The sequence below is a fragment of the Falco biarmicus genome, chromosome 7 (genome assembly GCF_023638135.1).
Source record: "Falco biarmicus isolate bFalBia1 chromosome 7, bFalBia1.pri, whole genome shotgun sequence".
In the NCBI taxonomy this organism is placed as follows: Eukaryota; Metazoa; Chordata; class Aves; order Falconiformes; family Falconidae; genus Falco; species Falco biarmicus.
In genome coordinates, this window is record NC_079294.1 from 60746609 (window position 1) to 60773708 (window position 27100).

A 27100-nucleotide genomic window follows, 5' to 3' on the forward strand; every position below is an offset into this window, starting at 1 on the left:
GTAGAACATTAAAGGCGCAGCTACTCAATAGACATGAACTGCTGCGAGGCCTGTGACCAGCGGCGACCTGTCCGCCGTACACTTATATTCAATTTCTTAGGCTTCTTTTTCAACAAAAAGAGAAGGAACTTTTTCCTGTTTTCAGCAAAAAAGAAGGATAATTTCCTCATCCACCGAGTTCAAGACCATGTGCTGGTCAAGGCTTCAAACAGGTCTGCGGGGGAGCCGAAGTATTTCACAGCTCAGCAGTGGGACAATATCTACCTCAGGCATCTGACTCCTACTGAACAAGGACCCTTTTGCATGGATTTCAGAAGCACGAAAACCAGCTCAGTGGTTAGAAATTGGCTTTAGTGGCATTACACGGGAAAAAACCCCAACAGTCACAACACCCAAGATAAAACCAGGCGCTACTCATCAGAGGAAAGTGAGGACTCTCTCAAGGAGCAGCGCTCGGAGCTTGTGTGGTAGGAAGAATGGTTTGGTGGTTGCACAACAGGATGAAGGATCGTGAGAGCTGAAGTCTAATTTTGACTGCTCAGTACGTTTCCCATAACACTGTGGGCAACACTTCCCTCCATAAATCAAGGAAAAACAACTAACCGACAGCCCATAGATTTATGAATATTAATCCGTTCATGCCCATGGAGCTCTTAGGTGACTTCAGGCAGAAGCTGTCAGACCTGTGAGCAGTCGAGGTCAAAGTATCTAAAAATGTACCACAGTTTCATCATGTTCAAAACCACCTGTGCAGACACGCAGATAAATAAACCTTGAAGCCCCTGCAGAAAGTGCACTTCTAAAGGTCAAGCTTTACAGTGCCAAGAAAATTAAAACAAAGCGATAACAATAGCACTTGGTAAGCAGCTTTACCTGTGCAAAGTGACCGCTGCAGATGGAACCTCTCCAGTCGGGCACGTCAATGCAGTCAGGGTGCTTGATTAACCAGTTATCTTCTTTTATCAGGTATGAGCCTGGATATTCTGACACAGAACCATCTACATCATGAAAAACTGATGTTTTATCACCATCCATATCCAGACCATTGAACCAGGGGCCAGGTTCTCCAAAGAAGACCCTTGAGGTAATCTAAACAAAACAGTGAAAATATTTACATCTGCTCAAAGGAATCCATCACTTAGAGCACAGAGCAAGGGATGGCTATGGTCACTAGGGTGGCTCAAAGGACACATTTTCTGACTTTATTTGGGATTGGAATGTATCTTGGGCAAGAAATAGGGTTGGGTTTGTGGCTCGATTTGTGCATAATGAAATCTATGTGTGCACTAACATCACCGTTCTTTAAATGGCCACAGACATTGGCTGCTCATCTCAAGACATTGCAAGCTATGTTACGTTCATAACATATATTTAATTATATTTTATTCAATAATTCAATAATATATATTGAATAATTTCGATGGCGCTGAGGCCCCACGGCTCCAGATGAAATTTGGGGTTGCAGGTCCTCGGAGACAGCACTTACGTGGGAACAAAACTGAGCTTTTGAAACTGACCATCCAAAGGTGGAAGCACCAAAACTATTTTCAGCTGAGCCGGTCTTGTTAGCTGGCAGGAACGCCGTGCCATTTGGTACAGGCATATGAGGATGGCCTCTGCCTGCACACTGCCTCTTCGGTCAGCCTGGAGTCAGCCTAGAGCTGGGCGACACGCTTCAAAGGTGTGTTTGATTTGCCAGGCAGTGCAGACACAGACTGCCCTGCTGACTGTGGGGGAAAGGCTAAATCAACCAGAATTTCAGCCTCAGCTGTGAGAAGGTGGGTTTTTTTAACTTTCTGGAGGAAGGTTCAGGATATGGGGCAATTTCACAACAGCCACTTCGCTTACTGTCTGCTAATGTATTTTTAAGGTTCCAAAGCCACATAAAGTCACACTGATGCTGGGAATAATCAGTGACCTCCCCTGGGAAATGGCTGCTCAGGCAACTTCTGACTGATATTTTTATCCAGCTTGCCCGTCACCCGCCTGCCTGGTGCAATGTGAGAAAGTAACCAACCAACGTTTTTAGGGGAATTTTGCCTTTCCCATCCCATTTGGCACAAGGATCACGAGTCAGCACTTTTCCCGACACGTGAGCAAGTCTGCTAATTTTTTGAAAGTTAAGCAACCCAAATCGTTTCAGTCTCAACCGCTTTATTTATTTATTTGTTTGTAATGTTTGGCAGTTGGATTTAACAGCTGCTAGAGGTGAACCTCAGCAAACCAGTTAGCACATATTTGGGCAAACAAATTCAAAAATAACTCAAAAGCACAGACCCCAGGACAAGTTCAGGCCAGCACCCAGACGTCCACAGTGTAACTCAAAGTTTGGCAGATCCCTTTTGCCTGGACTCTGCTCTCATTTATGCCTGTAGAACTGGAGTCCGTGGAATTACCCTGCTGTGCGGGGCTGCAGAATTACCCTGCATCGGCTCAGTTTCACTGGCTGTTTCCCAAAATCAGTATTTTCTGCTTCTAGGTGAGTTAGACCTTCCACAACAGATTTCCTTCTGTTGTTGCTTTAATATGAAACTGCTGTTGAAAATAAAGGGGCAGATTCTTCTCCCTATTCCACAGTTCCTAAGACATACAGAAATGGGAATTATTTTCACTTGAATAACACTACTTTTTTCTTGTTTTTTTTTTACCTGACGCCCGCTTCTGGTTTGCTGCAAACCTGTCAGAGAATTGGATTTTCTTGTTATTTTACCTGTCCAGTTTCCCCTTTCTCAGCTGCCATTCTCTTTGTTAAACCACTGGCAAAGACAAGGGGCAACCTCCTGAAGTTCCCGTGTTTTCTCTTAAAGGCTGCTTTACCCTTTTTGCCTCAAGCCCCTTTCCAAGCCGACTGAAAAAGGCCTTTTTGAGAAGGATAACTCACAGGGACATCTTCAAAATGAATGTCGGTGACATTGTTGTTGGGGCAGCTCTGCCAGGCGTTGTTGAGCCGGAAGGCCAGAGCGCTTGTGTGCCGGCCGACCAGGGCAGCGAACTTGCGGAAGGTGCAGTTCTGGACGTTGATCGGTCCATCGTAGAACTGAATCCCTCGAATGGGAAAATCCCTAAAACACATTGGGAGGAAACAGAGACTTGGTCATGACACATCAGCGTGGGGATGAGAATGTGTTCTAGACACCTACAGTCCCACAGCACTTGTTTCCCAGCTGCTTTCATTTTTCACAGGCCTTAGGATGACTCCTGAGTTCATGTTTTGGAAGAGAAGGGATTTCCCTCCTTTTTAGGTCTGTGAAGTCCTCTCAGCCTTGCAAGTTCAGCTCAAGTTCTCTTGTGTCTGAACAGATCACCTTCATTTGGTCTGTGCTCCTCCAGGGAAGGAGCTTATAGCAATGCCAAAGCATTGACCTAAAAATGAATAAATTCGTGTTTGCGATCAGAAACGAGTTTTGCAGCCGCAAAACCTGAAACTCATCAGCCATGCAGACTCCTTGGGCTGAATAACAGCAGGGCTGAAAGCAGTCCCACCACATCTTTCAAAGGAACTTGGAGAGAAACAGTGCAACAGTGCAACACTCTGCTGCAATAAAAAGAGGAGTTGAAAACAAGGAAAGGTCTTGCAATCTATAGGGTTGAAAAGAAGTGAAGAGGCAGACTAATGAACTTTTACTAACAGCCTTCTCTGATATCATCTGCAAGGTAAAGAGGACACCATTTTTCACACGGATTAAGTGAATGAAATGCTTAAACTCCTTAAGAGGCTAAGATGTTTTAAATGTCATTTATGATAAATAAATCTGATCCCTTCCTCACGTGAATGGCTTTCCTTAGACAGCACTTGCCTGCTTCTGTGCATTTGTTCTGTCTCTCTCAATTTCTGCACACAACACCCAAGATGAGATACACCCACATATATATATGTAAAGGATGTAAGAAGAAGAGTCATAGCAGACTGGACTTTGATTATTACTATAGTTAATAATAAGCCTCCTGTATTGCTACCAACAAGCAAAGTTGAGGTGTTTAATATGGCAGAAAAAAATCAGCTGAGCTGTTTGTTCACTGTAGGGCTACTGCTAGGATAACTATGTTTTCAGGAATAATATCAAAACATTATTGCACTTGCAAACCAATCTGTAGTCCTAAGGTCTAGGAAGAGGCCACACACAAAGTTCACTGGGTGTTTCAAAACTATTTAACAAAGGCATCAAATTCCTGTAGCACAGCAGCAACAGTAAGAGAAGTTCTGAGGACATCTACAACCACATCTGGGCCAGTTCAAACCCAGCTTCAATGCTTTCAAACAAGCTTCAATGAGCTTTCCCGGCTGCTGATCTGGATGGAGCAGGTCAGCATAGCTCAGCCACTGCTGACCACATACACAGAAGTGCCCAGCTAGCACACACTTGCTGTCTGCTCAACTCCGTTTGCAAAGGGGAGGGGGAAGCAAAGAGGAGTCTGATGCTGTCTTGGCAGCCTGCAAGTATGTACCTGCCAGCAGCAGCTGCACAGTGAAGAATGTTGGGATCGGGAGACGTGAAACCAAATCCATTCAGTGTAACAGTTATTAAACTGAACAGTGCTGAAGAAACCACACTGGGCTGGAGTTTGCACTGAGTGGGAACAGTGAGTGCTTTGATGTGCTCAACTTACGGGCCGATGGGCAGGGTCCTTCCTCTGTGATCCAGACCTCCAGGTCCCCAGATCTCGTTGTCCATCGTCTCAGTGCCCAGGTTTCCACTCTCCCCAACGAACAAGCTGTTCTTGATTTCTTGCTTTGAGCCATCATCATGAGGGAATGTCCCACCACTAGGCAGGAAGGGCTGGAGGTGACGGAGCTGCTCACGCCCGTCCCCCCCAGCTCTGCCCCAGGCTGCAGCACAGCCTGCACCACACTCACCTTGCCAAGGTCAGGCCAATGCCGTTGTCAGCAAACCTGCGGAGAGGAGAGAGATGCTTCAGAAGAGGTTTGGTTTTGCTTGGTTTTATCACACCAAACTAAAATAACCAAACCAATGAGGTGGAGGTCAGCAGGGCTTAGCTACTGAACAGTGCTCCAGGGAAGCTCCGGCTTTTCCAGGCTTGCTCCCTGCCCAGCTCTGGAGGGTCTCTTGGCACCCCTGGCCGTGTGTGCAGATCACATGGAGCAGCAGACATGCACCTGATTGCTCCAAGCTGAGGCTAAGCCTATGATTACTGGGCATAGTTTACTTGTCTGGTAAAGCTTTTTCTGTGTCTAATGACAACGCTCTTTCCTTTTTGTTAGCTAAAAAGATCATGCTTATTTCTTGCTCCAACAAGCTTTTATTATTTAATAGTGCTTTGCCTGACGCACACCTCTGTGCTACTCTGGATTTTTGAATCACGTAATGCTTTATAAAATATCTTTACAATGGGAACTGTTACAAACACAGAGAAACTTGGCTTCTCTTTCACAAACAGGGAAATCCAGATCGAACTTCCTTATTTAAAGAAAAAAAAAACCAAAACAACCAAACCATACACACAACAAAAAAACAAAATGAAAAAAAAAAAACCAAAACAACCCACAAACAAATTAATATGTCTTTCCACTTCACTGAAATTCCAAGCTTTTAGATGAGGTAAATCACAACTGTCGGTCCATGACCCCTGCTTATAGGAAGGCTACAATTAAAGTGGTCGCGATAGCATGGTCACGCCGGTGCCCGCGCCGGCTCTGTCGCCGGCGGCCGGCGCGGGGGGGCTGAGCCGTGCGCGGCTCCGCCCGCAGGTGGCAGCGCTGCACCGGGGCGGCCGCTCCGTGCGGTCCTGCCGGAGCCTTGCAGCTGCTGGGATGGAAATCACTGTGGCTGTAAGGACATGACAGGCTGACGGCCGTTTCCTCGAATTGACATCCACTCATATTTTGCTGTGGGAAAGGGATAAAGCGCTTGGTCCTTTAGCAGCCTCCCACTGCAGTTGCTGTGTAAGCTGTGCAAATGTCTCAGTGACGCGAGTGTTACTGTGAAAGGCAACGCTCGCTGGCCAGGGAGCGGGCTAGGTACTTCTGGTTCAGAAGTTCAGAAGCACCACAAACCGTATTGCTCAATATTGAGTTTCTGACTGTTCTGCCACGATCTCATTCTTGCCCACCTGACCGGTGGCTAAAGCCAGCGCATACCACCAGTTCCTTTAAGAGGTCTGGGTAACTCGAAGGTAAGGCAGCTCTGGCCAGGAATTGGCCACCAAATAATGGTGTGACAGCTATTCCTACTAGGGTTATCACAATATGCCTTGTAAAGTAGCTTTTCCCTTTTTCTCCTCTTTTTTTCATTGAGATTGGTATTAAAGGGGCTGGCTCAGCAAAAAAACCTGTAGCAGATCATCTGTTCTCAAGGGCAAAACAAATATCTGCTCTGACCAGTGCAGGAAACAGCCTTCAAAGAGCACAACACGCACCGGCCCAGTCTTTCTCCCTTGCTGCGGTGATGCATAGTTTTATGTCTGCTCGGTCAGTACCCGCTTATTCAGCGTAACAGCGAACCACATAAAACTGATCTGTGACTAGGCTTAGCCAGGGAAGGTGGTGGATTTTGCTGCTTTCTTTTCAAAGCACCTCATTTTTCATTTAAGAAATTAGGTTTTCTTTTTAGTTCTTTGCATCTGTATGTCTACTTCTGTGACCATTTTTGAATGCTGGTCAGCATCACACAGAGAAACAATGTGAGGGATCTTTGGTTCAGACAAAGCAGGTTTTGTTTGTGTTAAATAATGCCTGTGTTGACTTAACGTTTCGTCTTTAGTTCAATCTTGGCCATACAAAAGGTGCAAAGCAATATAAATAGTCTGAACCACAGCTATGCTCGCCATAAACACCAGACTGAACTCCGAGAGTTGAAATAAGGCAAAACTCACTGGCAGTTGTCCAGCCACACATCTCCACCCCGCAGCCAGGCCCCGTGATCCTGATTCTTGTAGGCAATAAAGCGTTCAATTATTGCAGGTTCCCTGGGCTTCAAAGGGTCAGCATCTTTGTGTGGGCTGTATCTGTAACCAGAAGGAGAGAAGAAAGGTTGGCGAGGGAAGGTAGCCTTGCTTGGCGCACAGCTCTGCTCAGCATCTGGTTTGTGCTAACTCAGGAACAGCTTTGGGACAACAGTCCACCCAGTGTGTCTTGTCATGGAGCGATGGCCAGACCCAGCTGCCAATGGAAGGACAGCCCAGACAAGGCAGTTGTAAAGACCCGCTCCAATTTTCCTTTCACCTTTCCGTTATTGTATTGTTGATATATTGCTGAAAGCATGGAAAGTTTGTTATTGCTCCCAAAAGCCTGAGGTATTTTTTAATCCTTTACTGTTATCCTTTAGCATACTCCTGTTATTTAGATAAATATCCTTTTGTTTTCCCTTTTGAGTATTCTTATCTCCTGGCTTTGGCTATGCTGCGGCACTGAGTATCATGCCAAATTTTCCTTGCTGGAGAAAGGAATTAAAACATCTTGGAGAGGGACTGTGTGTATGTCCTTCACTATTCCCGCTACACATTACCCAGGACACACGTACAAGATTTATTAACTCTGAAGTTCCCAAGTATGATGAAATATTGGCCTGATGCAGAAAAAAAAAGCAGACACAAGTGGAAACTGCAGCAACGTGTGCCCTCAGCTGCTGCCTGTCAGCCACCACTCCGGTCACAGAACCCGAGCAAGGACCTGGCTCGCTATGGTGATGCTGAGCTTGGCTGTCATTTACCCGGTCCTGAGGCACAGCTTTCCCTTTTGCTACTGAAGGAGCATCTTCCATTATGCTACACAGGTTAGAAAACCTGACAGATGAGTATCCAACTCAGTGCCAGCAACGGATGGTCCAGAGATTAAAATTCATGCCTCACCAATGGGTAGCGAGGCCAAGCTGTCAGATCACTAACAGCTATTCAATAGCACTTTGCTTTCCTTAATAAGCCATCATATCAATCTAAAACTGAGCATCAGGCTGATAGGGTTCCAGTAAATGAATATTGCTTTGGCAGCTTCATCACTGTGAATTTGCTTTCAGACAGAGATTTAGTATCAGCCCTTGTGAATTCCCCAGGCATTGTTAAATACGGATATTTGGAGATGGATTCCAGTTTCATTCACATCCATGTATAACCGGAGGAACACTACAGGATACAGAATTTGACTCAGACATTTAATGCTGTAACTGAATGCAGAATAATCTCTCCAACTCTGCAACTGTCCAGCCTGCCCCAAAGTTTGCCCCAGCCAGTCCAACCATAAGCATTTATTTAGTCTTTCTGTCTTGATACATGAAAGGCAGAAAAAGGTATAAATAATCTGAGCTACAGCCTGTGCTGGTGGGTAATCCCTGAGCATAAACATGACTGCATTATGAATTGCTTGGCTTCCAGGGGTCATTCCTGCCCTTGTATGGCAAGGGACAAATTGCCTTTTGTAATCCCTTCCTGCGCCTGTGGCAGCAGGCAGTTTCCCAAGGCATGTGCTCAGCTACATGGAAAAGCAGTATCAGACTCCCAAGAGAATTTGGAGGTACTTGCAGAGCAGGCTTCTCTTAATAACTCATTTTTTAGAAGTTACTTTTATCATTCAATTAATCATTCAATTAATTGAGCATTAAAATAATGTAAATAATATTCACTTTTGAACATCTTTTAACATCAGCTGCTAGGCAGAGCACTGGGGTGGTGTGGATCCCAGGATAACCGATATCTGAGCTGCTGGCTGGGTTCCCCTGTGGAGGAGGACCAATCCCACCCCTGCAGTGCTTGCCCAGCATGTGACTACAGCAATCTGGGTAAGCCATGCCCCACAGATGGAAAGGAGAAAAGAAAGAAATTGTCATTCTCCCCTGCTGCACAGAGGTTTTCAGCAGATTTCTCTTCTCTGCGTGGTTTCTTCTGTCAAGAAACCCAGTCATGGGGGAATGCAGGTTGGGTGCAACAGCAGGCAATTCATCTAATAGGAGAGAAAACTATGAAACTTGAGAATATGCAAGTCATTCTCTCTCCCTGGGGTTGGTAACTAAGTTAAGAGCCAGACTCAATCTCTACCGAGATAAAAGGGTACAAGTGCGGTCCTCAGGCTATTACATTTTGCCTGCAAGAAGCACTCTGCTTACATGAGCCTCCACATGGAGTCCGCTTTGGGGAAAGAGAGGGGGTTCTCAGAAGCTATCAGACCATGGTAGGTCAGCCGATACCATGTGCTTTATAGAGAGGTTTCCAGTATTTCTCAATGACTCTGTTATGCCACACAGAGGCTGTGTGCAGCAGCAGGGATGAAGAGTGGCTTTGTGTATTTCATTGTAATTATTATTGCAGTCAGATCTGGAACTAGACAGAAATTTGAAATCAAAGTGTGAGCTCCATCACGTAAACACTCCCTGTGCAAGCAGGTCCTGAAGGATTGAAGAAAATCAAGAGCATTCCTAGGAAATACTTTGATTTCTTATTCCTGGGAAACTTTTGCAGCAAGTTCTGCCCAGCAGAGCTGTTGACCAGACAACATTTAATTTTCTTGTTTATCTAAAAAATATATATAATCAGTGCAACACCCCAAAGCAGATGTAATATCCATGACAGCCCAGCTCAGAGCTAAAGAGCAAGGACAAAACCAGAAGAATGTGGGTGCTGGGGGTCCCTTAGGCTGGGGAATGGAGAAGATGAAGTTAGAGCGGTAAATCTAAGCAAAGACCTTTCCGCATTAAGAACCACCCCAAAGATATAGCGATGCTTCTTGTCACCTTCCTTGGTGAGTTTCATAGCTTTCATTCAGTGCTACAGAGAAGTCTTTTCCAAACGAAACCACACAAGACACTTTACCTCCCAGAAATCAGTGTCAGGATAGGTCTTTTGTCCTTGGCAGAAGCTGGAGTGGTTTTAACGCCATTATCAATGATCATTCCAGCCTAAAAGGAATGAGAAATGCAATATTACAGTGTATTTATATATTCTACAGTTCTTTCCATATCCAGGCTCTGCCTTCAATTGTTCTAGGCCAAAGTCACTCGCACGATCCTAATAACTGCTTCTGTCAGTAGCACGTGAAACAGAGGGCTAGCAGGACTGTCCAGATTTACACAGACCCCCCAAAAGTGCTGCAAATTTCCAGAAACTGCACCTCTCTTGTAAATGCATGTAACCCCCCCCACACACACATAAACACCCTGCTGCAGTCTAAAGCAGTCAGGAACACACAGCCCCACACCAAGGCATGCTAAGGGTAAATAAGAGAAGGCGATTAGACAGCGGCCTGTATTTATCCCTCTAGAAGCTGTTCATTTAATTGCTAGCACTGGCAGTTGAAGTCTATAATTAGACAAGCTGCCAATAGATGCTCCCGGAGGCACTATTTCAGGCGAGCAGAGGAGCAGGCTGAGCAGAGGGAAGAGCATCTCTGAATGCCCAGGAGCCAAGCGAAGCGGGTGCTGGCTGACTGGGAGCTCCCACACCAGCACGCAGGCTGCTCTGTCTGCAGACACAAACAAGTTGCAGTGACTCTCAGTGAAACAGAAAGCACAGGCAGTAATAGCTTGCAGACCCAAAGGGCTGGAGTGAGAAGATGATGGTTTTTTTGAGGGCAGCAGTCCCGTTGCGTGCAGACTCACCCGGTAGTTGGAATGTGCGCGGTTGTTGGAGAATTTCCCCATCGGCATGTGCTCCGAGTAGCCAGGGGAATACATGCCCGCTGAGGGCCCTGTCGGCACGTGGTGCAGAACAAACCAAAAGCCTGTTTCCTAAGAAAGAGAATGGACACCTGAGACTTTGCTTGAACTTCTTTGTTGATCCACTTTAGCCCAAGGATTTATCAGTAAAGCCACAAGACATAAGCCAGAATATTTTGGGACAAATCATAGCCGTCAGCTTTGAGTTACATAATTATATGCAGCAAAGAACTTAACACACACATACATTCATATTCACACTCCCGCATCTTCAATGTGCTTTAAGCTAGGTTTTGACATCTACATTGAAGCTATAAGCAAGGCTTTCGAAATCCATCACACACACACATACAGTGATGTCCTCAGATCTTAAAAATCAGATCATTCTTATTTAGTTACCTAAAACTGTATCTAGGACCCCAAATCTAGGTACAAAGATTTGGAAACTTTGGAAAGACCACATCTCTTTGTTTAAGGCTTGCTTTGCTTGTTTATTTCTCTTAGTAGGAAAATAAAGGCTCCTGATGTGACCAAGAATTTCTGTGGAATTAGCATTAGTGCTGATTGAAATTTCAGAGCACCATTACTGTACTGCAACCAACAGAATCATTGCCAAGGACTTCACTGGGACTCCGCAGTCACATTTATTTAATTTATTCAGGCTGCATGCTGTGCAAAGGCTGGGAATTTTTGTTAAAGCCATCCTGCTCTAGAAACAGCAAGTGACAAGAAGTGTGGAGCAAAAGGAAAAGCATAATTTTTTATTGGCAGCACTAGCCACATTAATATATGTCTCGATCGAGCAGTTTCAAAAACGCCTGTGTAACAGAAGCAGGTTTTATTCCAGCAAGAGCCTCAGCCTTGCAGAGCTGCAGTTGTTACCAAATAAGAAACTTCTGCACTCACTTCAGATCCTGCAGCTGCACAGTTTATAAGGTTGTTGTGTGGGTTGGCTATCCAGAAGGTGGATACGGCACTGCGGGTCAGGAAAACAAAGAATAACATGAAAATGACAGTTTGAGCACACACCAGTCACCAGTCAACTCCCCCCAGTACAGGCAGGGCTGATACCTCCCCAGATAAGGGGTCCTGCCTAGGGGGCAAAGGGAACAGTGGGGGTTTTTTTGTTGTTTTTCTTCTCATACCACACGTGTCCTCTGCAGTCTGACAGACAGCACGGCCTTATCTTTCAAAACACCAAGTATTAAACGAGGAATTTCGACTGCAATTCCAAGCCTGCTATGAAGCTGTAGGATGTCAGTCATGGTTTATGATAAGGTAAATATGTTGTTGCACAAGTCACAGAAAAGAACTTTGCCCCCAGATAAGCCCTCAGGTTCATTAGAGACTCATTTAGTCAAGGCACCCAATGAAATGCTTCTTAAGCACTTTCCAAGTGTACCCTGGTACCTGCCTTCTCCAAGAGCTGCATTGATTCAGAAAGTTTATTCGCTCCCATCCTCCTATGCATTTCTTTTGGGACAAAAGAACTCCATTTGTTTAACGTGCATAAAAGACTCTTAATTGAAGGATTCTCATCAAGAAGAAAAGATCAATCCATCACTGTCCACCCTGTGACATACAGCGTTCATTAACCAACAGGCACATGAACTCTGGGAGGAAAAAATACAGCACTCACAACCAGCAGACTGGGTCCCCAAAACTGAGGGTGAGATTCACCCTCCTGAAGGGTGAACGTATAGAACACTTATGTCTGTTTAAATCTCACTGTGAAGGACTTCACGGGGGGCCTTTAGGCCAACCGGGTTTGCTGGCCTAAGATGAATTTCTGTTTGTGCCCCTTTATTATGCAAACATAGAAAAATTTTTCTATTTTGGGCATGGGACTGGCCTAGAAAGAAACAATTTGAGAGTATTTATAGGCTGTGCTCCAGTGTGTGGGCAAGGGCAAGGGCGTTCTATTTCCACAGTGACCTGTCTTTCATCCCAATCCCGTTCCTCAGAGCCATATGGATTGGGCAGGTTACTGTGTCATTTGGCACAATCCAATTGTCTTAATTTCTGGCAGCAGCTGCCTGCCTGCCTCTTCCAAGCCGACAGAGCCACAGCCGGTGCTCATCCCTCATCCTGGCGCTGGGCGCCTTGGCTGCTGCCCCAGGGGTAGTGTCAGCAAACTCACGCACTTGTAGGCTGGATAAGCCCAGTGCAAACCAAGCTATTTTTCTGATCAGACCTTAAATTCTTTTATAAAGAAAGACATGGTAGATCAAAGCACCATAGGACCTTTTCATCAGACCTCCGCCTATCATTCCTAGCACTTTTTCATATAACAGTCTTCAAAATGACACAGGATATGTCCTTCTGACTATTAAATGGATTATCAGTGGAAAATGAGCACAATGGCTTATTAACTCTTATTTTATGAATGGAGACATTAAGTGTAATTTATAAACAAACACAGATGTGAAAAAGAGCATTGCATGAATTCATCTCTTTCCCCTGCCAAACTAAAAAGCTAAAAATACGTTTCTTTGGACAAAACCCTAGTGTGTTCTGAGGACAGAATGGGTGATACTGATACAGCCTCAGAGTAGTTCCAAATAAAAGAAATCCCCTGAAGAATTTTAGCTGTTAGGCATCAATCAGCCTCTGTCTGTCTCATTTTCAGGGTGGAAGTCTGGCTCAGAGACTTTCCCATTGACTTTTTGTGGGTCAGAAATTTATCTTTCTTTTTTAGTGTAGATTCTGCCCACCCCTCCAAGTACAGCAGAATAAATTCCTGGAGAAAAATCTGGACTACGGGCAGAAGTGTTCCTGTCTTCCAGCAGCTTCAACACAGCACCTATGCCCTGTGCTCTCAAGACAAACCTTCACTGTGGAAGACCTCCCATTCTGTTGCACGGGGGTCCTGTCCTCAAGATGATCCACCATCAGTTTTAAACTCTTAAATGCAAAGTTGACATCCAGCTTTTAATGGAAAACATTCTGTAAATGATGTGGTTCCACAGATCTGCTCCAGACCACTTGCTATGCTCCCTGGACTGCAGCTGGGGATCTGCTTGCCTAGCTGCTAAGAACACAGGTTTTGCTTGAAGAGTTTAGTACTCTCTCAAGAAGAGTTGGGGGGATGGGGAGAGAAAAAGAAAGCTAATCAGCCACCTGCTATGCATCAAAATGAGTAAGTTCCCTGAACAGCAGTAATTAGCAATAAAAACATATTCCTAGGTTGCGCACCTTGATTTTGGGGCAGAAAACCAGCTGGAAAATCATGGAAAGAAGGGCAAGAATGGCCTTCAGGAGCTCAGTGAGTCCACACCCTGCCTTACGACAGGGTCAACTACAACTACGGTATTTGTGACTTGCATTTCCCTAACCTGTGTTTAAAAGCTACTGCTAATGAAGAACCCATTAATTCCTCTAAGAAAATATTCTAATGTTTAACTGTGTGGCCAAGCTGGTTGTGTTTCTTTATACTTCATCTGATTTTTTTCTATAAGGCAACAAAACTGCAAAAAGAACTTGTAAAATCTCTTCTTTTTACAAAGGCTTCTATAATCCTCATCTAAACCTCAGCTGGCAGATCTGCAAGGACACTTGGAGGACAGGATCTTGAAAAAAGGGTGAAAGGCATTTGGCATTTTTCAAGTTTAATACAGTGTTTGTGGCAAACAGAAGTTTTGAGAAGTTCTCATGGAAATGTTTTAATGAGCTTATGTACAGACAGGCTACTAGAGACCCAATGGGTGTATACAGTCTTTGATCTTTTATTGTCAAGTTCCAATTCTGTACTAAACTACATTTATTATATCATTTTGGTTTTACTCCAATTTGGGCAGACTGTGCCAAATGAATGCATAAGGCCAATGCCGTACCATTAAACAGTATCCATTCTTCACAGATAATGACTTTTGAATTAATGGGAGTATTTTCAAAATCAGCTACCATTTGAGATGAGCGTGAATGTCAGAACACAGCCCATTCTGAACTCAGCAACTTTTTGTGGAGGCATTGGTATCAAGACTCCGTAAGACACAAGGCATCACTGTGTACTTTGAAAGAGAGATTTTCAACATCTGAGGTAGGAGCTATGTCGGTAGGCTTTATGCTAAAAATGAAAATTACATTGCAGGTGTGAAGGCATCTGAAAAGCACAAGTATAAAGATCCCAAGGAGACTGCTTTCCCAACCTTTGGGGCATGCAGCCCAGACCTCTACAGATGACTACATGATCATATACATGTAATGCTATCTTTTACAGCTAAATCCTGCAAAGAAAAGAAAGAAGAAAAGGAAAGCTCCCACTCACCTACAGTCCTGCCTGGGTTTCGGGATGTACCCCGGGTAAGCACCCTCTGTGATCAGCTTGCACATCCTGCTGTCTCGGTCTGAGGGGAGCAGAGTGCTGGGTTTAACAAGCAGTCCAAGGCAGTGATCAAATGTGTTACGCTCTTCTGGTCCATCCTCCGTAAAGAAGCAATGTCCCAGTGCATCGTAACCCACAGCATCCTTCACCTACATGTACAAAATGAAGGTCGGTGTTCAGGCGTCATGCATCAGCCACTGCATAATAAGAAGTATACAATGATGCATAGGAACCTCAGTACCCTCTTGAACTCGGGGTGTATAAGCAAAACCAAAAGCAAGATCATTCTTTGCTCTTAAGAGCTCATAGTCTAAGCAATAACTCCAACACTTAAATTTAATTAGAATTTGTCATCATCTAGGAAAAGCTCATTCCATTCTTGTTGGCCTGTGAAATCAAAGACTGTCTTAGCATGAGGCTGGAAAAAACACGGAGTGGGGGATGAATGGAGGATGTTAGATGTTCACATCTGGGCTCATTCATCTTCACATGGAGTTACATGAGCAGCTACATAAAATGCATCTGAAAAATGCAGCTGAGCTGAAAAAATATTTTTTCAGGCTATCAGAGAGGCGGCAAGTTGTTTTCCAGACAGGCTGGCTTGTTTTAGGTTTGACCTGATCTTTTTTCCAAGTTGCTGACAGAAGCTTTACTTGACCCTGGGACAAATCAGCTGGTGTTAATCAGTGCTGTTCTGGTTTTGGTTTGACTGTTGTTAACACTGGGACACGGTTGTGGTGGACAGAACATTACCCATCACCCCACTGACAGATCTGAGGAAACTATTTCATGAGCAGATACGTAAATTCAAAGCCTAAGGCTAGGACTGGCTGGGGAACCACAGCCCCCAGACAGACCAGGTCCAGCAAGTCAGTTGTTGGTGGATATGTCTGGGATATGGAAAATTAATTTCATCTCCATTGGCCAGGTGAAGAGCTGGCTTTCCTGGGCTCTTTCTTTGCGCTTCCCATCAGCCATCACCCATCGACCACCTTGGACTTAGGAAACCTTCCTGGCAAAGGTTAGCCTGACACCAGCGCGTTCCTACAAATGCTTCAGATGAAACAGCAATTGCCAAGGGGCAAAAGACAATATTAGACTGGATAGAAGACCTGTTCTTTATGGTGCTATTGAGACACCTGGACACTCCCGTGCCTGAATTACTTTTGTAAACAGGCCTGAGACTCGTTCTTAAAGCAAGGAGCACCGATTTCAAATAAAATCCCAGGACTAGTGTTGAAATGATTACAAATATGTTTTCACATAAGAACACTTTGCTTGCCAAACCTATTACAAGCTTACATCTGCACACACATCTATTATGCATCATCCATGCTCCAGTGTAAATACTCAAATCTCCGAACACAAGTCACCACAGTAAATTAAACAGAGCCTAAATGACCTGCAAAGGGGTGCATTCCTTTGAGCTACCTTTACTGAAATTTACTGCTACCTTCCCTGATCTAATTAGATGATAGCTTTTGCAAGGTTTAGGCTTCTTTATTTAGGTGTAAAACATATGTCATTAGACTGAACTGTCTCCTCTTGGAAGAGGGGGGCAAATGTTTATGCGATATATTTCAGGAGAGTGAACTATCCTCAGAAGTTTTCCAACATGTGGAAGAAGTCTTTTAAATACAGAGATGTCAGAACTGCACAGAAACTGCCACTGAAACCCATTAACTTTCTTTCACCCAACAGTAATACTTAGAATACACATGAGCAATGGTGCTGTGACATTTAGATGACCAAAACAGTTTCCCTAGAGAAATGCTAGCCACTTGGTAGGGCCATTCATCTTTCCAGCCCGCACAGCACTGCACCAGGACTGAGACATCAACCCCTGTAGTGACCAGACTTCAGCTGGGGCAAAGCCCGCCTCTGTGCACGGGGAGTAACATCGCAGGGGAATGTATCTCCCAGCACGGTGAGAAAGGAGTGAAGCAGAAAGAGCAGTGCGCGCTGGCAGAGGGGTTCAGAGCCAGCAAATGCCCATCGTTCTAATTCATCCCTGAAAGCCCACAGAACAACGTGGAGTTACCAGCCAGGGACCTGGTCCCTAGTGCATTTGTCACCCTTTGCCTGATTAATTACTTTCCCTGTACCGCACCTCTCGGTCAGCTCTGTCTTGGTTTCCTGCACAAGCCCAGTACTGAAATACTTGGATAGCAAACAAGATGCTTGTTCCAAAATCACTTTTCCAATGGGTTTGATTTTTTTATTTGATAAAAACCTTCTCAATAGTTCATAATCTTACTGTAACCATGACTAATCTACGGCCTTCATGGTAAAGCAGTCGCTATGTAGTGTATCTGTATTAGTAAAAGCAGATAACCGCTGAAGCAGTTAGATAGCACAGCCTCTTACTCCATGAAGCAGAGCTCTCCCCTGGATTCTGCCAGACTGTTTATTGACCTCCATTTAATTTCCCTCCCCAATGGCTGCTTCTATTTTAGCTTGCACACTGGGATCCAGTGGAGAGTGTGGGAATTGGAGCAAAGTTGCATCCCTGGGACTGCAGTGGCGTAACTAGGTGGTTTTATGGCCAATATATTAAAGCAAATATTGGGTAATTATTGCATTTTCAAACAATAATTATGGTGAGAAAAGAATTTCTACGTATTTGTTTCCAGAAGGACCCTCTGTGCCTTGCAGTGAATATGAATTTGCAGACAAGCGCAGAACAGCTCATCAATGGAAATGAGCTAAGGCTGCGATAGTGACTTCCAGCACACTGACAGACCCACAGAAAAAACACTTCTGTCTTCAGGAATGACTGGACATTCTTTCCTCCTAGTGTTTTCAGTATGAGTATCTCTGAAGTGAGATGAAGTGACATGAGAAAAGTGATAGCAAAGCAAGCAAGGAAGCCTGTATGGAAATTACCAGCCTGCTTTAATGACAGTTAAAAATAACTGATATCCCTCTCCCACCTGTTAAAGCATTTGCCCACGTACTCAACCACAGGCATGCAAGAAGTCCCTCTGAAATCAGTGGCTTAACGTTAAGGACATCACTAACTGCTGTGCTATGCTGAGGTTTAATAGCTCCACTAGATTTTTTGTATGACTTTCCGAAGTGTGGTTTGTAACACATCACCAAGGCAAATTCTCCCTCAGCAAAGTATGCTGTGGATCTACCTGATCTCAGAGGGAATGAATGGAGGAAGACGGAGCTCACCTCTGCGTGCACAAATGGTGTTCATGCATGTGGAAACAAGTAGTGTTGCCCAAGCAAGAAGATAATAGGAAACTAGGAAACGTATAGAGTAACTATTGCAATCACTGGAAACCATGTGGGTGTCTGTGAATATATCTGGGGCAGAAGTAAGAGGAGAGGAAGGAAATGAAGAGTCAGAAAGCAGATGAGGAGATTGTGGTGAGATCACCTGAGAATCAAGGCATGGACCTGCTGGTTGCAGATGTCTATCACAGAGCAGTGACACAACATTTAAGTGATGCAACCTGCAGAGCACGTTGTCTGTGATGCAACTGAACAAACTTGGTCAGATTGCGTTGTTTCACTGGGACTTTCTTTTCAGCTGTCAGCAACAATTATACAGTTAAAATAAAACAAAGGTAAAAGTGTTATGACTAGAGTGTAGTATTCACACATTTTGATAAGCTATAATCAACAGGGATTAAATTCGTGACTAACGTTTCAGATTATACATCTTAATTTCTAAGATTTCTCTCCGGTGCCTTATGATGGAGGCAATGCCCGGTCATTTAGGGAATTGCGGCTGTTGAGTAACAGCAAGAGACTCAAACTGCTTTCATCAGCTACATCATACTGTCTTGGCTGGAAAAGCCTGAGCACATGCATCCCTGTGCCATGGATTCCCCACAACACAGTTACCATTTGGGGAAAGCACAAAAGCCAGAACTGTTTCCAAACGCTCTATATGAACCCATCTGTCTGACTGGTAAGAAAAATGCCAGGCTCTGGGTATGTGGTTTGGCAAGTATTAATCAATAGGGAATGAAGATCTCACGTTAGATCCAGAAGCAGAGCTTTAGCTGCTCTGCAGCTCACCCACAGCTGGGCAGCCCCTGTGCAGCCGGAGGATGTGTTTGTGGCACCACTGGTCCCAGCCCACAGTGGTGTGGGCAAATGAATCCTCAGCGCTGCCCTCCCACTCCCCACACCAACCACAGCTGCGATGGGCAGCTTCGAACTGGGAAGATGCCATATGGCCCTGAATGCCTTAAATAATCTAGATAGCAGAACATCTTTTTCCTTCAGAAGCTGCGTTCACTTGGTAGGTTTTTAGGATCATGTTATAAACTTAGATGCATAGAGGTCAACCCCCAAACCTCAGATTCATAAATAGCAGATAAAAGCCGCTCTGCTTCTAGAGCTGCAATTTCAATGCCCTCTCTTCAACTTCTGTGCATTTTAATTATGCCTGTGACCTTCCCTTCCAAGGCTGCCAGTTTTGGGGGTTGTAGCCTGCAGTCTTTGCCCAAAGGAATACTGTAAGACCAAGGCCTCCATGGGCTAAAGTCAGTGAAGGAGGAAGCATTCATCAGCAAGTAAAGGGCAAAAATCATGTCTTAGCTAAGTGCTGAAAACAATTGCTATTCCCCAAAATAGAATTAGGAAAATAGAAATATAGAGGGGAAAAAGTAAAGAAATGTAGAAATACAGAAATAGAAAATAGAAATATACAGGAAAAGAAATCCTTACAGGCTCCTACAATGAGATGGTACAGTAACTTTACAACAGTGGTATGGATATGAACTCCTAACGTGCAGTGACCATCCGGGTTACAACTGCCAATGATATGTCTTCTCTTAAAACTCTGTTATACATGGTAGCAGGGCTCTTGACGGTACAAATGCTCCTCTTCAGGGCTCTGAAACACATCTTTCCTTTTGGAATATGCTGCTGTCTCACTGAACGGGTATGAGTCCTTTGCCTACAGAAATCTTGTCATTTTAAGACTTCATATGTGAGCTGATGCTTGGGGAAAAGTTTGGTCAAACCTTACGTTTATTTCACACCTTTAGCAGCTCTGCTTTTGGGATAGGTTTCTGCCCATTTCCTGAATATGAGTAAGAAGAAGCTATCAAAGGTGGGATAAGAGTGAGGAAAGCCTTTTGGTGCTGTGTGCCAGTCTCCAGGATGCTCAGTAAGGTAGCATTGTTTTCCCTCTGCATCCTTACCCCAAAGAAGAAGGTGGCACCCCTACATCTGGGGAGAATCTGAATGTGTTCTTACCATCTCTGGTGTCTTGTAACTTGTCTGGCAAGCACAGGTCATTCTATAGAATTACCCTAAAAGATTTCTTCTTTCAGAGGGCAACTCCAACAAATGAGAGTTCTGTGAGTGCTTAACGTTGTGAATGGCACTGCAATCACAAACTTTTATTACATTACAGGAAAGATGAAGCACGCTTAAACCTTCTGATTATCCTCTTTAAATAGCAAGCTCTCCGTCTATATAGACCCAACTACTCATTAGAGATGGGCTGGCCCGCAGACGTTGCTGCACACAGACAGAAGCTCTGCCCGCTCTGAGTCAGCACAGCCTGCAGTGCCACACTGGCCTCCTCCGTTTTAACGTGGGTTGAAATACACCTGGAATATATATCCACGTCAGGAAAAGCCAGACGCTAGCTCTAACAATAAAACACATCGTCCTGCAATAATTAAGCTGTATTAATGCTATGAGGAAATTTTTTGACTGGTGCCTTGATTGCTAAGGTAGACTCCAGGGATTCTTACCAGCAAACCGTTGGATCCATGGACTGTGACACAACGGGAGAAGGTATGGTGAATGGAGACATCCTTCACGTACGTTGGAGGGTTGTAGCCTCCTTTCTCATCCACATCTCCAGCCATATGGAAATGAATTGGGTAATGCCCCATTGTCTGCTGGCCCATATATTTCAGTTCTAGACCTTCAATGTGGGTAGCCTTAAAATCAAGACCAATCTGGAGAACAATAAAACATCAGTCAAGAAACACAAAAGACTGTCGAGGGTAAGAAGGAGGGGGGAATACAGGAATAGGAAGGGTTGCACTGTATCTGCTAGGGAGATTTACCACGTGGAAGGGAGTATATGGCTGCAGGGTGAGAGAAAGAGTGTCATGGTGGCTAAGGGGATTATCTTTGATGCCCCCACTGCTGCCATTGCTACATTTAACTTAATTTTAGAAGGAAAACTATTTGCATTTAATGTTTTCTGTGAGTTTCAGTCAGCTGGGCTCAAATCGAACTCCCTGGGCTGAGCACCACTAGAATCTGGGGAAAACTGGGACCAGAATGTGGGGGCAATACCTTGGGTGGGTTAAGAACCAGCCTGGCTGGCTGAGCAATGTCTGCAGGGGTGTGAGGAGCACTTCAAAGGCAAGGGGCAGGCGGCAGCAGCGGGGTGGATCTGCTGTACTGCGGGGAGAGGCTGTTTGCTCAGTGGCTGACGTGAGGGGGTTTTCCCTTGTGCATCCTGGCTCCCTTGGTATGTGAAGGTGTGGCTGGGAGGAGGAAAGTGCAAGGAGAGGGCTCCAGCCCTACCTTGATGTGTCCCCCAAAGGTGTCGAAATCAAAGAAGGAGCATAACTTGCTGCTGTACTCATAGCACTGCCCTTCCATCTCGCCCATCACCACAACGTTGCGGCTCAGCAGCCCCACTTCTGCCCGCATGTCAACACCGTCAATGACTTCGCCAATGTGGAGGTATGCCGCTTTCCCTAAAAGAGCAAGATCCAGTTTCAGGGTTACTCTGCCAATGCTGCTGGTTTCCCCTTGTGCTTCCTGTGGTGGTGCTGGCATGATAATGGAGTAATTGAATCAGCAAAAACTGTTGGCTGACTCCTCAAAGGAGGGAAGGCTGGAGCACAGGTGTCACCCAAGGTCTTGCTGAGATATTTGCAACAGAGGAAGTGGGATTTTTGGTCTGAAGTTGCTTCATTGAGCCAGGGAGTTAAACCAACAGTCTGTTAGACAAAACATAGTTCCTGCCTTGAAAAGGGACCGTGATCTTTCAAGATCTTTTTACTTTGGATCACAGTCAGTCATGTATGAACATCCAATGTAAAGAAATCTGATGACGCAGCTACTGAACAGTCCAGATCCCCAAGGTTAGGGCAGCACTTCCTACAGTGAGGCACTGGGTGCTGCTTAGATCCCACAGCACTATTCAGGGGCGAGCATCAGCGTGATGCTGCTAACGCTGTGGCTGTTAACCTAAGCAAGGAGAGGGCTGGGCAGAAAGCCTTGCGGCAATTGTGGCTTGGGACAATTGCAACCCCTCATCCAGCTTGTGGGATGCAAACCCTCCTGCTCCCTGCCCTCCCAAACCTCTCAATGTTAGATCCACCTGCATGTCTCCAATTTACTTTCAACACTTCCCTCTGCCCTGGTGTAGTCAGAGTCGATGGGAACTTCCATCTGCCCCAGGCCACATCTCCCTTTGCCAGGCCAAAGTTACTCGTAACATCCTACTCACACACACCTGGCTCCACGGAGGGGTTAAAAGCACAAAAGGCTTTCCCATGCCTGAGCAGAAAGGGGTGAAGTTCAGGCAGTGCGGATGTCTAGAAAGCAAAATCATCTCTTTGCTGTAATCTCATTCAAACATATTCATATTCCCTCCTTCCTTCCGCAGCTTTCTGCAGAGAATGCAGTTGGGAAAAGGTTCATCTTACTGACTACATTCTGTATTATTCCAGTAAAAATAAGTAATAAACTCTTTAAGTAAACACTGAACTTCAAGGAATGCCACACTTGCCTGTATTTAATTTCAATGGAATCGTTCAAATCCATAATTAGAAACAAATGGAAAGCCTGAAGCCTGGATATCGCTGCGAAGCACTTCATGCTTAAGCAGAGGTGCCAAGTTGAGGGGAGGATTTTGAACATTAAAACAGTCTTGTTTTTAATCAAAACATGATGCTCTGACTTTATAACAAAGATAAGCAAACACCATTCACTCCCTCTTCTCCTGCAGCTGGGAGTAGTGTAGTTTGATGGTGATACTGGGATTTGGGAAGGGTGAGTGCTCCGCCTTGCTCCGAGACAGCTGTGTTTGCGGGATGGGTTCGCACCACCACACGTGCCTTCTGCCCCAGCACCTCCGCCTTCAAAATAACGTGATCATGTGAAAAAAAAAAACCTCTCTATGAACTAGAGCAGCAGTGATGGCAGAACAGGTGGACACAGCTTTTTGGCTGTGGTGGGAAGATGAGACTCCTCTGAGCTCCGCACTCAGCCCTAGGAACGGGGGGCTGCAAGGGGCCACAGGTTTGCACCTCACCCACTTTTGCAGTTGCCTGCCTAGAAAGTCCTGGTCTTCCCTGTGTTGTTGCTCTGAAGCCAGTGAACCTCATCAGATGTGTGGTCAAAACTAGACCCAGCCCCTCCAAAAAGCAGCTTCGCTTCCCTTAGTCACATACATTTATAAAGCTGCTGCGGTGAGTGTCCTCCACACGAGGGTACTCTGTGCTGGACCCTTGAGAGAGGCTGTTAAGGAGAACAGCCTGTCACACAAAACTGTTTTTAAGCTGTTATTTTTAAGTTTCCCCCAGAGCTGACCTTTCCTTGATTTACTGAAATGCAGGAAGAAGTTCAGATAACCATAAGAACATCCTATATGAAGCCACATCTCCAGGATTTGTGGCAGTGAAATTAGATAGGCAGTTTTGTTATTCATGTGCTGAGCTCTAGAATAATAAATGTCATGCTTGCACGTATTTAATTTAATTTAACACCAGTCCAGACATGCAAAACAGGGTAAGCACTGACAGAAATGTTAAATACAGACTAACCGGTTTCTAAATATAACTTCTTGGGTGCATGTTTTTCACTTTGTGCTTTTGCTGACTTGACTTGTTTGGAGATAAAAGGAGAGATGGAAAACAATTCCCTTCCAACGTAAAAGTGGATTTTGAATAATAGCTCCTTTAACAGAGTTTTGAAAAACAAACCTCTCCTAAGGCAGCTAGAAATTCAGGCTCCCCATGGCAATAGGGCTGTGCTCCTGAAACAGCTTGTGGCAGACAGACCCTGGCACGGGAGCCCTCAGGTGCTGTAAATACCTGCTGGGATCCAGCACTCTGGTACTGGCCACTTGCCATGGGGCTGGGAGCACCACGATGTGCATTTATAGACACGCGGCACTTCCAGGGAGCCACTGGGGCATGTTTAGTGACAGACATGAAAAAAACCACAACAAAAGAGGCTGCTCCGTGGCGAGTTTAGGGAGTGCACACAGGGATGGGAGCATCTCACTCTGCAGAGCTACAAATTTGAAGTCAGGCTGCTGTTCACAGCCAGCACATGGAGCCTTCCCAGCGAGCAGCCACGATCCCTGAGACCCTGAGCACTGGCCATGGGCAACCCCCAGCCAGGGGTTTGCAAATTGGCACTGAAGTGGTTTGATACTGAGAAGGCGACACTGCGCTTTGAATGTGGGAGGAATGTGTCTGCTGCTTCAGCATCAAAGCTGATGTCTGCGATTGCCCAACTGCTAGCAAACCCAGGGGTCACTGATTCACCGTTTCCTCCTTTGGGCTTGGTCCTGCCGCAGCCCTCACGGACAGATGTTGTCCTGCCAGCAAGCCAGGCTTGTGCCATGGTATAATCTAAACCAAACAAAGCCTTGCAGTGACACAGATTACATCTCCCCACAACGGGCCTGTGTGACGGGCTAGGAAAAACGCCCCGAGTTTGCTGCTGTATTTGTCATACCAGTGCCTCCAGTTAGCAAAATGTAAATTCACAGGGAACAGCTGTAATGTGTGGGCTTGCCTGGTAGAAGTTTTGATTCAACAAGATATGAGCATATTTCCATGCTTATTACTTGACAGTGATTATTAAAGTTGCCAGTTGTTGGTAAGGACAAGGTAATTATTAAAAGAAAGTATGCCTTAAAATAAACATAGATGATGCACTCATCAAGGGCATGCCTATGTCAACAAAGCAATTCAAAGGAGAGTCTCTCTAAACTGTACAAAGCTCCAGAAAAACCTGCCATACTTGAACCTAGCCATAAAACCTGGGTCTTAGGCCTTATCAGACCTAGGAAGGGTGGAATTTTAAAACTATTTCAGCTGCTACAGATGTGGAAGAGTGCTCAGCTCTGGCGAGTTACACAGATGTCTCTGAAATCCCGCCCAGGTACACTCATGCATTCCTAAAAGTGTTGGCTCTAAATGACACAAAGTGCTAAATCTCGCTTTCAGAAGTGAAACAGGTACTTGAAGGTCTGGGTTTGGTGAAGGTAAAAGTGGAGCTAGGATGCTCCTGGATTTTTTTTTTTTTTTCTCTAAGGAGTCTTTTATTCTCCTTTGGGCTCTTGAAGGCTATGACCTTCTCTCTCATGGTCTTTTAAAGTTTCCTAAACAAGAGTTTTTAAAGGAAACGCTAAACACCAGCTTGTCTGTTCAACCCATGTAACCCAGTGACAGTCAATCCTTCAGGCAGTCTTTAAAATCAGTGCAACTCATTGTAGGTGCCAGCCCAGACCTCCGTCAGATTTAACATTTTTGCCAAATATTTGTCATCACTGGTGGTGATGCCCCTATTGCTTATATTTACTAACCAACAAATGTTCACACCAGCATCCTGTCAAATCCTCATTATTCTGAATTATCTCAATGGGGTTTGCTATTGCATCCCTAAGCCACAAGCCTGTAATGTAACACAGCATGGTTTGGGTGAGCTAACCAGCTTCTCGAGTCATACAGTACAACCTGATGTCTTAATGAATAAATATTCCTCAAATTCATAAGTTTTACGTGGAAAATTAAGTTGCCAGTAGAAAGACATACAGCAGAAGGGATGAAATTCTGTAAGGAGTTCAGAGCTAACTAAGCCTTCTTGGGACAGTTTCCTGCTGGGCAACTCATTCCTATTACAGCCTTTTGTTCCTTTTCTCCTTCAAGATCCTGCATGGTGTCCCACAAAAGTCAGAAATACACCCTCTATTGCAGGAGCATGAAAAGCCTTGAGTTCACGTGGACATTAGTAAGTGTATGCTCAAATTCCCTGTCGGACCAAAGCCCCTGTAGCTCTTTGGTTTCAAGGCTGAAATGAGCGGATTTTACTGCTGCCAACAGAGGTGACAGGAGGATTGATGTGGACCTAGGGCAGCGCATCTGCTCATGCTGGCTTTAACCGGGCACTGAGAGGTCTCTGCGAGGTCTGTTAGTGTTTTATCCCAACGGCAGGGTCCCACCTCATGCTCCCTTTCTGCAGCAGCTACTTGGCAATCTACTGACATACTTCTGCAAATGCCAGGTTTTCCCTCCCTGACCTTCTGGGTTTTTCCTCACCTTATCCTGACATGTAAGTTCTTGCAGCTGGGATGGGAAGATTAGGCAGGTCTGGTGGACAAACAGAGCAAACCGTTACTTAAATCAGGCTCAAGCTCAACCCTTCTGAACCTCTGCGCAAGCCTGAATCTGTTTCTGGCAATTGTGCTTCCAGGCAATGCCCAGAGGCAGAAGAGCAAGCTCCCAAAGGCTGTTAGAACGGGCCATTTCCGAACATTTCCCACCCAGTCCTCAAAGTCCGCAAGCACCAAGGTGGCTGTAAGCTGCAGGGGTGGCTTCTGTGAGAAGCTGCCAGAAGGTTCACCCAATGCCCGATGGAGCCACACCAGCTGGCTCCTCGATGGACCCGCTGCTGGCCACAGCTGAATGGTAATAAATCGCACTGATTTCCCCACACTGAGCCTGTTTTGCCGGTGACGGTAACTGCCGAGCGATCTCCCTGTCCCCACCTCGGCCAGGAGCCCCTCGTCATGTTTTCTCTCCCCTGCCCAGTTGACAAGGAGAGATCGAGCGGCTCCGGTGGGCACTGGGCGTCCAGCCAGGGTCACCCCACCACACTTAAAAAAAGAGCTTCTGGCAAAATCCAGCCAGAATGATGCCAACTTCTAAACAGAACACCACAGATCTCTAAAAGTATCTGTATATTGATAGTGGAGTGACTTCTGCCACCCTTACAGCACAAGATGAATGCTGACACAGGCTGTGAAGTTGTTAGGCAGCTACGTATTTACATTTTTAATTCAAAGTTCTCTGCATGAACAAGATCACAGTAAACTCCATATCTCTCTAGTATTTGCAACCCAATAAGCAGGATTTAAGATATGTGTGCTCGTAACCATAGATGCACCAGTATGTGGGATAACTGCAGTAATTATGCCAGGCACAAATAGTTTTTTCAT

At 45.2% G+C, this 27100-nt stretch overlaps 1 protein-coding gene across 3 annotated transcripts in view; it reads right to left on the reverse strand.

Annotated features, from left to right (window-relative positions):
- CEMIP (cell migration inducing hyaluronidase 1) overlaps nt 1-27100 on the reverse strand; it is a 114079-nt gene that overhangs the window by 11098 nt on the left and 75881 nt on the right. For all 3 annotated transcript variants that reach the window (XM_056345721.1, XM_056345720.1, XM_056345719.1), the window contains exons 12-22: nt 21442-21617; nt 20652-20861; nt 14866-15071; nt 11505-11574; nt 10542-10670; nt 9757-9842; nt 6832-6963; nt 4856-4891; nt 4609-4764; nt 2882-3062; nt 874-1089 (exon numbers count right to left, since the gene is read on the reverse strand). In XM_056345721.1, the coding sequence (XP_056201696.1) occupies nt 874-1089; nt 2882-3062; nt 4609-4764; nt 4856-4891; nt 6832-6963; nt 9757-9842; nt 10542-10670; nt 11505-11574; nt 14866-15071; nt 20652-20861; nt 21442-21617 (1598 nt within the window). The remainder of the gene's footprint in view (nt 1-873; nt 1090-2881; nt 3063-4608; nt 4765-4855; nt 4892-6831; nt 6964-9756; nt 9843-10541; nt 10671-11504; nt 11575-14865; nt 15072-20651; nt 20862-21441; nt 21618-27100) is intronic.